We start from the raw sequence: 17,009 nt of genomic DNA on the forward strand, positions 1-17,009 counted from the left end.
CTGACTGAAAAGTGAAATTTTCCTATAGGGAAGCAAACAATTCATAAGAAATTGTGACTTAAATTTAAAGTGACAAGTAAACAATGAGAAAAAATCTATTTTGATTTAAATGCAGCTTTTCTTTCAGGAACATTTATGTCTTCATTGTAATTAGAACCAAATTATCCTGGATATTTCCTGGAAAACAGGACATTGTATGTGATGTAATAGAAGTAATGCAGCAACGTCTCATACATTTTTCCGATAATACTTTTGATTTACTTCAGTAATAGTATTTGAATGTAGAACCTTCACGTGTAATTGGATATTTTTGAGTTGTGGTATTACTATCATTTCAAAATTAAAGGCTCTAAACACTAAAAAAAAAGTAGACATTGTGCTTACTTCCCTTTTCCATTCATTTTTGACAGAGCCTGTTTCTGGGTAATTTCTTATTACTAACTTATGGGTAAAACTTTAGGTAACTATTGATTAATAGTTTTGCAGTTCAAATTATTCTGCACCAATATGTGTAGATTTACACAAAGTAGATGGTGTTTAAGAAGAAAAACAACAATAAACTTAGTGCTGTAATTTTTTCCGCTCTGAGCATTAAATTGTGAATGAATAAAATATTCCACATCACAGAACAGTGTTCACTCTTTAAACTGTAAAAACAATTTTACACAACCCCAATTTACTAATGCTTTAATTTGCTTTTAATTTTTTAATGCATCAAGACAATTAGTCAGTTTTGGTGTTGTTGGAAACAAAGCAGCAGCACAGTGGATGAAAGAGCCGACGGAGGAAGCACCTTACTCTGTCCCTCTCAGTCATTTTGACTTCTGAGTGATCAGTGACCACAGGTTCAAGAGGAGGACTCACAGGAGCTGATGAAGCTTGAACCATAGCAGAGTCTGGTTCTCTGGTGGGCTTTGGGTTCTTCCTGCAGTAATGAACAGGAGGGGTCAGAGGGACTGCAGCAGAGTCTGGTGCTCTGGGTGGATTCTGGGACCTTCTCCTTGTCAGGTTTTTTATTTACATCCTCCCTGGCCTGGGCTTTGGATGCAGGTTCAGCAGGGGGTGTAAGAGAAGCAGAGTTTATCTCTGGCCGGGATGGTGGCTTCTCCTTAGCAGTGGTGGCAAGACATCCCACAAATATGTTCTGATGCAACATCAACAATTTTGCTCAGCAGCACTGGTGCACAGTTCTTGAACCAGTCCACCAGGATATGGTGTGGGTAGGTCTGTCTGACCTCTGTCAGGACAGACAGGACCATGTCATCCCTGATGGAGCGGGAGAAGGTGGCCTGCTGTTCCACACAGACATGATCCAAAGTGGCCTTTGTGACCCCAACAGACAGTTTGCTGAGAGCCTGGGAGGACCTGTTTAAGAGGGAGCAAGGAGGAAGCACCCAGAATCCCTGCAGGACTCTGGGATCCACCTCCATCAAAGGATTCAAAAAGGATTATTGTCATCTGCACAGCACAAAGCAGCTGTTCACACTATGCAATGATATACTCTCCCTTCATATATTGCTTTAAATAAAAAAAATAGATCTTACAAAAGTAAGTAAAGTAAGTAAAAGATATAGTAAAAGAAATAGCAGCCAAATGAAATAGTAGCTGCATATGTACAGATATAATTTAAAAAGAGAACACAGTAAGGTGCCAAACAAAGAGTAATGCAAAGCGTAACAGTGTCCATATAAAGTGACCGGTGGTTAAAGTGATTGTATCGTGTGTGTGTGTGTGTGTGTGTGTGTGTGTGTGTGTGAGGTGTGTGTGTGTGAGGTGTGTGTGTGTGTGTGTGTGTGTGAGGTGTGTGTGGAGGGGATCCTAGTGGGGGAGGTGGACAGTATGGGGGGTGGGGGGTCTGTATTCAGGAGTCTGATGGCTTGCTGTTGAGGAGCCTAGTTATTCTCCACCTCTTGTGGACAGACCATTTTGGTGCTGGGTGCCTCCTGCTGCCTCTCCCTCAGGATCATCGTCTTCAGCTGAGTTTTCAACTCCCTACCATGTTCGTCCAGCATAGCAACAGACCAAAATGCATGCTTACATCAAGCAAACTGTGCATATTAATTGGTACTTCTCTGCAAAAGGAAAACTGATGCACTCATCAGAAACAGTAAAAAGCAATACAGCTAAAAACCTTCAACAGGAGGGCTTACCTTGTCGCCATGTTAGCAGAGCTCCATGAGACTTTGGGTTAAACTAGCTGCTACCTTGTTCTCAATACTGTTGATGCACCTGTTGATGCACCTTTGGCAGCAATTACAGCCTCAAGTCTTCTTGAATATGATGCCACAAGCTCGGCACACCTATCTTTGGGCAGTTTTGCTCATTTCCTCATTTGCAGAACCTCTCAAGCTCCATCAGGTTGGATGGGCAGCGTCGGTGCACAGCCATTTTCAGATCTCTCCAGAGATGTTCAATCGGATTCAAGTCAGAGCTCTGGCTGGGCCACTCAAGGACATTCACAGAGTTGTCCTGAAGCCACACCTTTGTTATCTTGGCTGTATGCTTAGGGTCATTGTCCTGCTAAAAGATGAATCGTTCCCCCAATCTGAGGTCAAGAGCACTCTGGAGCAGGCTGCATTCATCTTAGGAGACCTAAGTTGAGCAACCATTAGAATATACCACAAACATGATCAGCATAAATAAACATGATGATATAGAAAATACTAAACATGCACTTCAACACTTTGCCTTAAGTACTGGACCTGTAGAGCAGATGTCCCTCTCTGACTCAGCAATAATCCTGAAGAAATGTCTGACTCACTGCTCTGTCCAGTCCAACTGTTTCTCTGATCATTTTGCCTGTGGAGTTTTCTGTGGCTTTGCCTTCGCCAACCATCGCAGCCTGTGACATCACATTCTAGAATGCTGACACATCAAAGGCATGAATTCTATTCTTATTTTTATCCTAATTTCATATTTAAAGTTAATCTGTGCTCGTTAACTGCACATATGTTGACTTATTTGTGTAGTGTGATAGTGTGACATCCTGAAATCTTCACAAATGACTGATATAGCAGCTCCAGTGTCTACAAAAGCATGCACAACAGTGTCCTCAGTCACAACTGATACATGTCTTTCTGACACATAAACCCCAGATAAACTGTCTCTGGTTAAATCCGTGGGCAGGGCATTACTGTCTTTATGGGCCTGAGTAAAATCAGTAGCTGGCAATTGGCCCCCACTGTCAACTACTTGTCACCTTCTTGTTATGGGAAGGAGAATGGAAGTCCTCACAGTGTTCCAGAGAGCGGCCACGTTGTGTGTAGTCCCTGGGTGATGGGCTGCAGGCACATGCATGACGCTCAGAAGATCCAGGACGATTATGGGAATCTCATCTGTCATATCGGTCTCTTTCATACCTTGAAGGTCTGTAGGAACTATCATCCTGATATTAGGCGACACCAACAAAACCAAGCAGAACAGGTAGACTAGAATCAGGATTTCAAACTCCGGCAAGAAATACTTTAACTTTATTTCCTGGTCTTTTGAGGATTGAATATTGGAAACATAAATGTGTTACAGCAGTGATTACATTCTTTTAAATGTAAGGCTCAGTGGTTGACTGGAGAACAGGAACTGGTCTGAGGCTGGCAGACTGGGAGGCTGGTTGGAGCTCTGGGCTGTCCACAAAGCTTCAGAGCCATTCAGGAAGTGACTCTGTAACCATGGCTTCATTGAAACTTCTTTGTGCAGACCCAGGCAATCTGATTAATGAGCATATTTTAATAAGAAAAGTCACTGTCTCTATCTTACAGAGTCTGTTCAGCCAGGTAACAAAACTCAGAGTGTCCACGTAGGGAAAATTCAAAAACATAAACTTAAGGAAATTAAGACGTCTTACTGAAACCAAAACAGCAAAAGAGGTGAATCCAAAGAAACATGAGGAACTGAATAGAGACAGACCGATAATGTGTTTTCAGGGCCAGTACCAATTATTAGTAGTCAAGGAGGCCGATAACCGATATTTAGTTAACTGAAAATTTAAATAAATAAATAAATAGCTTCCTAAAATTTTATAAAGTAAATAAAACAAAGTTAAATAAAATTTGCAGATTGTGGTGTTAAAAGCAGAATTGTTCCAGTGAGACGGCTCCTCTTGCTCTAATAAATTACAGAGACTTCACTGAAGACTTCAGTCTGTCCATCTGAAATGAGGGTTTGAAAAAAAACTGAATTTTACTCTCTCACACACACACACACACACACACTTCTTATTATTCTCACTATTTCTCTATCAATATTATCAGCAACCTTGTTTCAAGTGATGAAACCGTTAAAAACACCAAACAGCTGTGAGCCATTTCTGTTCGGCTGTGAAAGCTCCAGGGACGAGCGGTACCTGCTCGTGGTTAACCCCCCTCCTTGTCACTCACGCTACGGCAGAACTCCAACAAGAACGAGCCGGGAGTCTTGTTCACCTGGCAGGCTTCAACTTTATTGTTAATTCCTTTGCTCACTGTATTAAAACTTCTGCCGCTAACGCACAACTTACTCATCCTAACGCTCCAGCATACCTCATACTCTCTCTCGAGAACACTTCCGCACGCTCATCCAATTGCAATTCATGCAATTCGGGAGAGTCTGCGCCTTAACTTACCTTCAAAACCTCCGTGCCAATCAGCTCTGCTTGTAACCAATCAGATGGTGCTATGGGTGGGACAATGCTGGAGACAGAGTAGTGTCTGCAGACAGAGGCGCAGCTGCATCAGAGCCAAAATAACCCAGTTTTAAATTGATCTCTCATTGGCCGTCGGATTAAAAAGAAGGCTGATGCCGATATGCGTCAAAATGCCGAACATCGGCGCCGATAATCAGTCGATCTCTACTGGTGTGTGTTATTTGTCCCTGTCTGTCTTCTCCACCTGTACGTGTGTGTGTCCTGTGTGTGTATGTGTGTTCAGGCCAGAGTGTGGTGATCTGCTTGCCATTCCCCTCAATTCACCTGCGCACCTAACAGCTATCACATCATCACCCCACCTCCAGTCATGAACGTAGCATGAATGATACATTGAACATCAAGCTGTTTGTGGATTTGAGATAAAAGCAAATGATAAAGAATGTACATTACTAGGCATCAGTATAATTCCATTACTCTATATGCAACAGACAGCATTTGAACCAGTCACCGTAGGACACACACACACACACACACACACACACACACCTGATACACATCACACAAACTTACCAATTCTCCAACACAGCTGTGGCCATAACAAGAACATAAACCTATATGATCAGTAACATAGAATGACTTATTGGATCATTTGGTATAGCAATCATTAAATCATTAAAGCTGTTCACCTGTGACTTTCCCTCTGTGACAGGTCAAAGATAATCATTACAATACAGGTCCAGGTGATGATCATTTATACTGAGCTATACTGTTCATGCTGCAGGTGACTAGGAAGCTAGGAGACCTGTTGAGGAACCTCCAGACACCTAATATACTGAATACTGAGTAACTGTTTTTTTTTTTATTATTTAAGATGCTTTCAGAAATGTTGAAAAGTTATTTTTGGATGGTTGTTAAGAGATTTATTCTTAACACCCACAGGAGAAATTGAATTATATCTTGTGATTCAATGGAATTGACTGTTATTTTGTCAGAAACCAACAGTAATTAATCTTTCCCTCTTGTTCACTGTGCATGCTGTGATATGTCCTCATGTCCACTAAAAGATCAGTCTTGATATAGATAAAGAGATCACACAAATGGCAGGTCTTTGAATGCACAGTGTAAAGGTCATGTCATGTCATCATCTGCTGCTTATCTGGATCCAGGCCCAGGTCACGGGGTCAGCCCACATTGCACCGAAGTCCCACGGCACAGTGTAAAGGTGTGTTTTCAAAGTTTTATCATTGTACAGAAATACTGTACATATTTTCTACTTTGACTTTTTAAAATTTAGATTCATGATTCAAGATTTTCTTTATTTCACGTGGTATTTACAAAAATACACAGGCTGATACGAAATGTTGTTTCTCACCAGCTTCTGACATTAAAATAAACAGTGGGTAGAGAAAGAAAATTGTTAAACTAGAAACTAAGAAACTCTAAATTGACTAAAGTGACTGTGACATTCTCTGTCTCACAGCAGTGTGGCTGCGTGGGTGTGTGGATGGATGGGGAAGGGACACAGTCCGTTCATCAGTCTCACCACTTGTGCAAAGAAGCTGTTCAGCATCCTGCTGATGCTCCTGGACCTCTTGCTGGACAAGAAGGGGGGAGAACAGGCCATGAGAGGGGTGGTTGAGAGTCACTGATGATGGAGATTGCTCCGTGAATGCAGCGCTGCTGGTAGATCTCCTTCAGGAACAGGAGAGGGGCACCAACAATTCTGAATGCAGTCTTAAATGTCTTACTGTTGTTGCTCGTGGACCCTGCAGCTGCCAAACCAGGACGTGAAGCTGAGCCTCAGGATGTTTTGGATGGTGCCCCTGTAAAATGTGATGAGGTGAGGTGTGGGGAGTCCTGACTTTCTGAGTCTCCGGAGGGGGTGGAGACGTTTTTGTCTAACCCTAACCCTTTTTTGATGACAGCTGTGATGTTGATGGAGAAGGACAGGTCATCAGCTAGGTGCACGCCCAGGAACTGAACCCTGCCAATCCTCTCCACAGCAGCACCATTTATGGTGAGATGTGTGTGGTGATCTTTGCCAGATTTCCTGAAATCAATCACCATTTCCTTTGTTTTGTCCACATTGATGGTGAGGTTGTGGGATCTGCACCACACTTCAAGCTGCTCCACCTCCAGTCTGTGAGCAGACTCATCATTGTCATTAGGTTGTGTTGTCTGCAAACTTAACAGTGTGGTTGGTGCTGCATCTGGTTGTACAGTCATGTGTGAGAAGGCGAAACAGCAGCTGGCTCAGGACACACCCCTGAGATGGATCTTAATGTGTGACTGTCTGCTGCTGCTTTGTCAGGAAGCTGAGTACCAGTTGCAGGTTGCAGTGTTCACACCCAGCAGCCTCAGCTTTTCCACCAGCTGCTGTGGAGTGATTGTATTAACAGCTGAAGTCAATGAAAAGGACTCTGGTGTAGGTATTCTTCCTCTCCAGGTGTGACAGCGTGAGGTGGAGTGTGGTGGAGATTGTGTCTGTTTTATAAGCAAATTGAAGGGAGTTCAGGTTTATTGGGAGATTGTTCTTAATATGTTTCAAAACCAGCTGCTCAAGACATTTGGTCACAGTTGGTGTGAGGGCCACTGGGTGAAAGTCATTCAGGCAGGCTGGATCTGACTTCTTTGGGACTGGAATAATAGTGGTGCTTTTGAGGCAGGTGGGTACGACTGCCTGCCTGAGGGATGTGTTGAAGATGTCTGCAAAGACACCTTTCAATTGCTCTGCGCAATCCTTTAAAACACATCCAGGGATGTTGTCCAGTCCAAAGGCCTTTCTCACTTCAGCAGTGGACAGCTGGAGTGCCTGGTCTCTGGATGGTAGTGGGAGCGTCTGTGCCTGGATGGTGCTTTTGACCTCAAACCGTGCATAAGAGGGATTCAGGTCATCGTGGCCTCGTCCTCTCTCTGATCTCTGTGACAGGTTCTTCCTTGTCAGACTATTTGCTGCAGCATCCCCAGATTTATATGCAGAGTTCCAGGCTCTCAGCCGAGAGCAAACTTTTTTGTGTTTGTGGTTGGCTCGCCTCTTGATGGTTCTAACCACTGTCACATCATTTATACATTTATTAATGTAGTCAGTGACAGACACAGTATATTCCTGGAGGTCAGAAACATTGTCATATGTTGCTGCCTCTTTGAAAATGTCCCACTGACTGGTCTCAAAGCAGTGGTCTCATTCTAACCTGTCTGACCTCTGGCTTGACCTGTTTCACTCTGGGTTTGTAAGCTGGTGTCAGTATAACAGCTGGATGGTCAGAGTTACTAACATGGGGGAGGACAGCAGCTCTGGAAGAGTCCTTGTTGTTTGTAGACATTAGGTCCAGTGTGTCCTCTCCCCTGGTTGCAATGTCCACAAAATTGTTTCCCTGTATTGAGTGAGACAGGTATTAATTGAATTGCATTAACTGTCATTGATAGTGGTGCTGAATTATGAATAATGAATGAATTTTTGATTTGTCAGAATAATTATTGGATTTATTATTAGTGTTAGGAAACAGCCTTTAAACCATTCAATTCAATACACACAGGAAACAATACAGAAATTCAGAGGTTCATTAAAACTCAGGGACACACTGCTGCATTTAAATAACACATCACAGAGAGTTCAGAGCTGTTAGATAAATGAGTTATATGGTTTAAAAAATCCAGATAATCAGAAAATGGAAGTCATAGAAAAAAAAACTGTCTAAAGGAAGCTTGACCTCATGACCTCAGTATTTCTAAAGTCCTGACTACAGCCTTAATGAGAAGAGAAAACCTTCTGTTCAGCTCCTGAAGGTGAAACCCCAAATACACAGTCAGAGTATTTCAGGAGTGGTACTTGTAGTGTTTCATGTAGTACTGAGAATGGGTGTAATACATTTAGAACATTTTAAACAATTGTATTAATGAGACAGTGTAAAAGTAGATGTTAATAGTCTTTAAGTGCCTCTAGTATAATATTTACATTCCTCAGGAACTATAAGATACATAGGAATTACGATTACTGTGTTATTTTTAGAAGTAGTTCATAGTGATTGCAGTGGTTGTTGTAGCAGTAGTAATATCTATACTACTTGCAGTAGTAGTGAAAGTAATTGCATCAGAGTAACTGATAGTGATTTAGCTTTGTTTACTGTTCATGTCATTCTAATAACATGTTATACTATAATACAGTTTGTAGTTTGTATAATTGAATTATTATATTTGAAGAAAGGCTCCATTGTTTTTTCCACTTTAAATGTTCTGCCTGCCTCAGTTTGTGAATTTGTTCCTGTACAAGCTCCAGTCATGTTCTCACATGAATGAAATGGCCAATCACAAAATTCACCAGCCTCAGCCAATCAGAAAATTGGATTCACCCTCTGAATTAAATGTTATCTGCAGTACCAGAGTGTGTTCAATAGTTAAATTACTGCATAACTCTGAACCTCTAAGATCTGCAAGACAGAAAAATAATGTGGAAATTAGCTGCAATTCTCCATCACACCACATGATGGAGCTGATTAATCTGATTTATCACTTTGGGTTCAGCATCTGTGAATGAATAAAAAAAGACAAAGTCCAGGTGGAGGGTGGAGGAGGTGGAGGAGTCTCAGTGTGTCTGCAGAGACTGTGTAGAAGGACAGAGCAGCAGCAGAGCAGTCCAGATACACTGATGATTCTCTTTCAGATCCAGAGGAACACACAGGGATGATGGTGGACTTGACAGTGGAGCTGTTCTCAGAGCAGTTCAGACTGCAGCACTGAGAGTCTTCTCCACTTCTTCTGGTTCCTCTGTCAGTCACTGCTGGATGAAGCTCTCCTCTCCACTCTACCTCCCAGTAACATGGACCAATCAGAGTCTCTTTACACACAAGCTGCTGCTGCTCCAACCTCTCTGGATCATCAGGACACAGCTCGTTCTCTCTCAACACACACACCGTCCTCTTCACTCTCTCCTTTGGAAAGATCCGTACCTCCATCTGTTGAGAGAAGAAGACAGACAACAGAGGTGATAAATCAGTGTTTACAGAGACTCACTTCATCAGTTGTCAGTCACTGATGCAGCACATCCAGTATAAAGAGCAGCAGGGAGCAGAAGTGGAGCAGCTGTGTAGTGTAGCAGCTTCCTCTCAGCTCTCATGTTAACGTATTGGAGTGAAGACACTGAGCTGGAAACTCACACACCTGCAGAGACTTTTAGCATCAAGTCTGTTTACTCTGAACATTTCACTCAAGTCCACAGTGGAAATAAACTGCTGAGTCATGAAGCTTCATTACTGCACAAACAGTTTAGTGATGGATTCACTGCTGTTACATGTCAACTCATGTTCCATTTAAAGAAAGAGTCTGTGTGTGTTGATGAACATCTGATCTGCTTCTGAAATATCAGCTGACAAATAAACATGGAGGCTGTCACTGAAAGTATCTGACAGATGGACACATATACAGATGTGATCACTGGACTTCAGCAGAGGTTCTGCTCTGTATCAGACCACATGCTGACAAAATGTCATGATGCTTCTCTGAAATCAGAGCCAGTGATTTGCAGGCTGCAGTCAGACTGATCTCAGAGCTGTGACAAAGATCAAGCTCATCAATTCTTTAGTGTTGAAATGAGAGAACAAACAGTTTCAGATCAGATTTGATGCTACGACACTTTGATGAATGAGGACCACTGTCTCTACACATCTTGTGAGGCTGTCAGCTGTAATCCAGCTCTGCTTCCTGTAGACATGAACACAACAACAACAGTCGTCTTCACATCAGCTCAAACACACAATCACAATCAGGCTTGTGGCTGATCTGATTGGTTGACGGCTCTCTGTGTCTCTGTCTCTGTTTTTCTGTCCAATCCTGAAGCCTGTCACCATTCTCCTCTCACAGCTTCAATGAGGAAAGCAGCCACTGAGAAGGTTGGAGGTTTACAGGAGACACTGGATCTTTGCTTTGATACAAACTGTGTTTAGGACAATACTGATGAAAGCAGCATGGACTGACTCCAACCCTCTACTGACCTCAGAGTCTCCAGTCCACAGTCTGGACTCTTCACAAGATCAGACAGATCCTTCAGGTCTGATGTTCATCCTCAGGTACAGGTGTCTCAGATGGGAGGGGTTGGACTTCAGAGCTGAGGCCAGAGAAGCACAGCTGATCTCTGACAACCTGCAGGCGATCAATCTGTATAAAGAATAAATCATGTGCATAAAAATCAAGTTCACTTAAACTTACTTTAAAAACACATATTTCTTTTTAAACAAGATACTTTCACAGGTCATTTCAGCACAAAAGACAAAACACCCCTCCCATTCTACCACACTTGGTTTATTCCCCTGTGAACACCCCTATTTAACCAAATGGACCACTCCAGCCCAGGTTTGGCTGTTCCTGCTCTGACAGAGGAAGAAGTGCAGCAAAGGAGATGGGTGAACACAATTTAAGTTCAATAAATCAAATACACAATCACAGTGTGTCTTCTCTCCTTTATGAGCACGCTGCAATCATTCTGTCCATTTTATTTTAATTTGAAAGAGGAGTGAAGGGGGATATCTACATTAAAGTGGAGAAACCATCACTGAACAGAGCTGGAGGTCTACAACTACTTTATTCAAATGCAGATGGTTGTGATGGATTTGCAAGGTAGTGTTGGTTAGGTTATTATATACTAGTTATTCATAATGTTACATAATACACTGTGCTTTGAAAGAGTAGTCTGAAGAATTAGACTTTCATAGGAGAATTTTCTTGTAATTTTGGTATTAACTAGGAGCAAGGATATTTTATGATTCGAAAAACAAAAAATGGTTGATAACAGTTTGGATGTGTGGTATCTATGGTGACCAAACTGATGAGAGCGAGACAGCCAAAAACATGTGGTGGACACAGCATGGTGCAGACGAGAAGAGCTGTGCAACATGCGTGGATTTTGACGGACCAGCTCTGATGCACTGCTGCCTTCTCAGTATGAAACTGAAGATGTAGATGTGAAGCAGAGGTGAGTGTAGTGCTTTTCAGACTTGTCCTGTTAGTTGTAAGTGTGTGATGTTAGTGCCTCTGGCCTCAGAGCGGGAACATTAGCTTGATCCAGTTTTAGGACAATACAAACTGTTAGCACACAGAGCCAGATGACTGAGAAAGACCTGTCCTCCCTGCTTGTAACAACGCAGGTCCCGCTCTGTGCGCTGTGGAGCTGATGTGTGCTGCCATCTAGCGGCGCTGGAGACTAACAACAGGACAACCTTTTATATCTTTGATGTGTCAAAGACATTCTAGAATCCGATGTCACATGCTGCAGTTGGTGAAGGCAAAGCCAAAGAATCAGTTGGACCGGACCGATCCATGACTCAGACATTTCCTCAGGATTATTGCTGAGTCACAGAGGGACATCTGCTCTACAGGTACAGTACTTAAGGCAAAGTGTTGAAGTGCATGTTTAGTATTTTCTACGTCATGTGTCCCACGTATCCCGTGTCCCATGTTTATCTATGATGATCATGTTTGTGGCTGTTCTAATGGTTTCCCCTGTTGGAGTTTGTGTTGAAAGATAAGTTCACATTTTCTCATTATCCTCAGGTGTTTTGGGTCAGTGAGTCACTGAGGTTCACAGGTGAATCCACAAAGATTAGACCCAGATTTATACAGTTCAGCTTCAGTAGTTATTTTTCAATGCACTTAGTCATTTCAAACTATTTGAAATGAAGTTTCTTTTTTGTTTGTCATAAGAGCTTGAGACACATTGTTTGTGCTGAAGGGACAAAAAGGAAACCCTAGAAGGAGCCCGGGCAGCTGGGGGTAGATTGGTCCCTTGCTCAGGGGTACCATGGAATCGAACCGGCGATCCTCTGATCTCCGGGTGGTCCAAACTCCAAAGCCGCACACTTAACTTGCCGCGCCACGGCCGCCAACAAAAACACTTCTTCATCCGTTCGTCCCTGGGTGGGCTCGAACCACCAACCTTTCGGTTAACAGCCGAACGCGCTAACCGATTGCGCCACAGAGACCGACGGTAGGATCTGTCAACGAAACCAGAACAGGTAGACTTGAATCAGGATCTCAAACTCTGACAAGAAACACTTTATTTCCTGGTCTTTTGAGGATTGAATATTGTAAACATAAATGTGTTACAGCAGTGATTACATTAATTTTAAATATAAGGCTCAGTAGTTGACTGGAGAGCAGGAACTGGTCTGAGGCTGGCAGACTGGGAGGCTGGTTGGAGCTCTGGGCTGTCCACAAAGCTTCAGAGCCATTCAGGAAGTGACTCTGTAACCATGGCTTCATTGAAACTTCTTTGTGCAGATCCAGGCAATCTGATTAATGAGCATATTTTAATAAGAAAAGTCACTGTCTTGCAGAGTCTGTTCAGCTAGGAAACAAAACTCAGAAAAAAACAAAAGTGTCCATGTAGGGAAAATTCAAAAACATAAACTTAAGGAAACTAAGATGTCTTACTGAAACCAAAACAGCAAAAGATGTGAATCCAAAGAAACATGAGAAACTGAACACGGGGGAGTGAAGACAGGAGCAAACTCAGGAGCAGCAGCATCTACCAGCTTGTGTATGATCATCCTGCATTCACTGTTTGGAGACTCCTGGATGTTCGTCATCAGGACAAGGACCTTCAGCACCTCGTGGATCCTCATGGTCCAACAGAGCATCCACACTCACATCGTGGATGCTAAGATGGTTAGAGACCTTCACTGTGCTCATCCTGACAGGCCTGGTGGATCGCTTAACTTACCTTGTTACCATCTTCTTACCAGTTTTTTTTCACCTGTGCTGCAGCCTCACCACGCTCTGTGTCCTTCCTGCTCGTCTGGTCACCTGGAGGATTTCCACCACACTCATCCTTCCCTGCCTCTCTGCAGCACAGGCCCAGGCCCAACCTGACTCCTGTGATCCTGCCTCTGCCTGCCCTGCTCTGACTAAACACTCTGATTCACATCAGTCCTGGCTTCAATGTTCATCTTACTCCCACTTCTGTGTCTATAGTCCTGCATGTGGATCCTGAATTAACTGAACTGTCTGTTTATAACACATTCAACCACAATGTCAGACTGGGAGCCAAATATTCTGTGTTTTCCTGATGAAGCCAGTCTCAGCAGCAGAGGACTCCATCCTGACCTCTCTCTCTCTCTCTCTAGCCAAACAATTCTGCTCTTACACCTGCAAAATGTCCTCATCCTCACATTTGCCTTATGCGATCAAATCTGACAATATTTTAGTTTTAGATTTAACCGTCATGGTGGATCATTTTGACAAACATGTCACTGAGTCTGGTCATGCCTTTGCTGCTACCACGCCCACTTCTGCTGTCAACTTTAATGACACGACACCAAACCATGATCCCCCCCTGTCCAAGCAACTCTCCAAGCAACCCCCACTTCTCTTTTCAATCGATTCAGGAGTATGAGGTGCTTGAGGAGCTACTCAAGCTGGATCCTCACAAATCAGCTGGACTGGATACTCTAGACCAGCTATACTCTATATGCAAGTAAATTATATTTTACAACTAAGTTAGAAGTCACTACATCCTTTCTCTGCTCAGATCAGACAGGCTCTCTCCCTCATCCATTGTGTCTCCTCTGTGTCCCCTCCCCTGATCTGTCTCGTTTGTCCCTGTGTGGTGCTCTCCACCCATTTGTGTGTCTTGTTTATGTGTGTGTGTGTGTGTGTGTGCGTGTGTGTGTTCAGGCCTGAGTGTGGTGACCTGGATTCTCTTCCCACCAACTCACCTACACACCTGACTGTCATCACGTCATCAACCCATCTCCAGACTGTTCTGATCAGCCCCTTGGTGGCTGTCTTGAACTCTTTGGACTGCTGTGGACTTTGGTTGAACATTGTTTGGACTGTGTTTGGACTCTTTGTCATGATCAGACCTGTAGCAGCTCCTTTTGTTCTGTTTCTGGAATATTGAGGACTCTTGTTTTGCTTTCTTGAATTTTGTTCAGTATTTCCTGTTTTACTTTGAAGTCCTGCCCCTTGTGTATCACCACCTTTGTTGATTGTCTGCCATTGTCAGTGTATTTAAGTCTCCTTGCTTCCTCTGTCTCTTTGTCAGTTAGTCAGTTGTCTTGTCTGAGTCTGTCCCAGTATTTGTTCTCTGTGTGGCTCCTGGTTCCTGTGTGGACACTGAGTTTTTCTGACTTTGTGTCCTGGTCTCACAGACTTTATACCAGTCATTTTTTGTTATTAAAGCTGCTGTTTGATATTTCCTGCTAGGAGAGGACAAGATGGCCGACAATAAAAATGGTCCCCATGAGACTAAGAGTTAATTCATCTAATTAGAGTTACTTGTCCACCTCTTCCCAGATACTGCCCAGTCATTGGTTGCTATGGTGACTAGACCCCTGGACCAGAATGTAAATACAAAAAAACCAGTGTGTATGCCCAGCAGACAACAGGGTATAGGACAGAGCTTGTCATCAAAAATGCCCTGATAGTTGGAAAATTAAACGTCCTGTCAACAAAAGTGAAATCTGACATGGTGAAAACACCATGATCATCACAAGGCTTTAGTGAAGACACGGGTGTATTTTATATGTTCCTACTGTTTATGGTGTAGGAGCTGTCACAGTTTAAATACTCCCATCATCTCTGTTCATGACCAGAAGCTCAGAGCTCAGTTTAATGTGGAAATTGTGAAAATTAAGAAGCTGAATGAAGCTCAAAGGATTCAAAGGCTTTTTCAGACATACAGGGGAACAGGGGAATCGAAATGTTGTTTCTCTCTCTCTGCAATGTGCATACAATAATAAATAAACAATCTAAACAAAACCAGCTAAATAAACTTTACTACAAAAAGTGTGTAAGAAATATATGGAAAAAAAAATATATATATATATATATATATAAAATAAAATCTGAGAATGAAAAAAAGAAAAAGGAAAAATATAAAACTTCAACTGTGATTTAATAAAAACCATAAAAGGTATAAAAATACTGATATATCAATATACTGATTTAACTCAATATTTCAGGTTTCAACCATGTTTTTATGTGAAATGTATATATAACGTATATAAACATGTATAACAAAGCAAAATGGCCGTCACTGTATTTTCTGATGTACTGTGCCTGGTTTTTCTCAAAGCTGCAGGAAGCTGGAATCTGTACAGAAGAAGTGGAATAAGCAGAATCAGATGTATGGTGAATAATAATATATGTCTTGTCAGGCTCTGCACTAAGAAATAATAATGTGGAAATTAGCTGCAATTCTCCATCACACCACATGATGGAGCTGATTAATCTGATTTATCACTTTGGGTTCAGCATCTGTGAATGAATAAAAAAAGACAAAGTCCAGGTGGAGGGTGGAGGAGGTGGAGGAGTCTCAGTGTGTCTGCAGAGACTGTGTAGAAGGACAGAGCAGCAGCAGAGCAGTCCAGATACACTGATGATTCTCTTTCAGATCCAGAGGAACACACAGGGATGATGGTGGACTTGACAGTGGAGCTGTTCTCAGAGCAGTTCAGACTGCAGCACTGAGAGTCTTCTCCACTTCTTCTGGTTCCTCTGTCAGTCACTGCTGGATGAAGCTCTCCTCTTCACTCTACCTCCCAGTAACATGGACCAATCAGAGCCTCTATACACACAAGCTGCTGCTGCTTCAACCTCTCTGGATCATCAGGACACAGCTCGTCCTCTCTCAACACACACACCGTCCTCTTCACTCTCTTCTTTGGAAAGATCACAGCCAGCTGTTGAGAGAAGAAGACAGACAACAGAGGTGATAAATCAGTGTTTACAGAGACTCACTTCATCAGCTGTCAGTCACTGATGCAGCACATCCAGTATAAAGAGCAGCAGGGACTTCAGTCCTGTTCAGAGCAGAAGTGGAGCAGCTGTGTAGTGTAGCAGCTTCCTCTCAGCTCTCATGTTAACGTATTGGAGTGAAGACACACACCTGCAGAGACTTTTAGCATCAAGTCTGTTTCCTCTGAACATTTCACTCAAGTCCACAGTGGAAATAAACTGCTGAGTCATGAAGCTTCATTACTGCACAAACAGTTTAGTGATGGATTCACTGCTGTTACATGTCAACTCATGTTCCATTTAAAGAAAGAGTCTCTGTGTGTTGATGAACATCTGATCTGCTTCTGAAATATCAGCTGACAAATAAACATGGAGGCTGTCACTGAAAGTATCTGACAGATGGACAGATATACAGATGTGATCACTGGACTTCAGCAGAGGTTCTGCTCTGTATCAGACCACATGCTTCCAAAATGTCATGATGCTTCTCTGAAATCAGAGCCAGTGATTTGCAGGCTGCAGTCAGACTGATCTCAGAGCTGTGACGAAGATCAAACTCATCAATTCTTTACTGTTGAAATGAGAGAACAAACAGTTTCAGATCAGATTTGATTTTAAGACACTTTGATGAATGAGGACCACTGTCTCTACACATCTTGTGAGG

General features: G+C 42.7%; 1 protein-coding gene and 1 non-coding gene across 2 annotated transcripts in view; both read right to left on the reverse strand.

The window, feature by feature from the left end:
* Nucleotides 1-17,009, reverse strand: part of LOC121193016 — a 293,109-nt gene that overhangs the window by 260,267 nt on the left and 15,833 nt on the right. Inside the window, exons 5-9 of the mRNA XM_041055112.1 lie at nt 6,528-6,758; nt 6,162-6,310; nt 5,189-5,204; nt 1,198-1,365; nt 799-925 (exon numbers count right to left, since the gene is read on the reverse strand). Of these exons, the coding sequence (XP_040911046.1) occupies nt 799-925; nt 1,198-1,365; nt 5,189-5,204; nt 6,162-6,310; nt 6,528-6,758 (691 nt within the window). The remainder of the gene's footprint in view (nt 1-798; nt 926-1,197; nt 1,366-5,188; nt 5,205-6,161; nt 6,311-6,527; nt 6,759-17,009) is intronic.
* On the reverse strand, nt 12,515-12,588 carry trnan-guu. The gene has a single exon. It is a non-coding gene; the product is annotated as a tRNA-Asn (tRNA).

This window comes from Toxotes jaculatrix, chromosome 14, assembly GCF_017976425.1.
Source record: "Toxotes jaculatrix isolate fToxJac2 chromosome 14, fToxJac2.pri, whole genome shotgun sequence".
In the NCBI taxonomy this organism is placed as follows: domain Eukaryota; kingdom Metazoa; phylum Chordata; class Actinopteri; family Toxotidae; genus Toxotes; species Toxotes jaculatrix.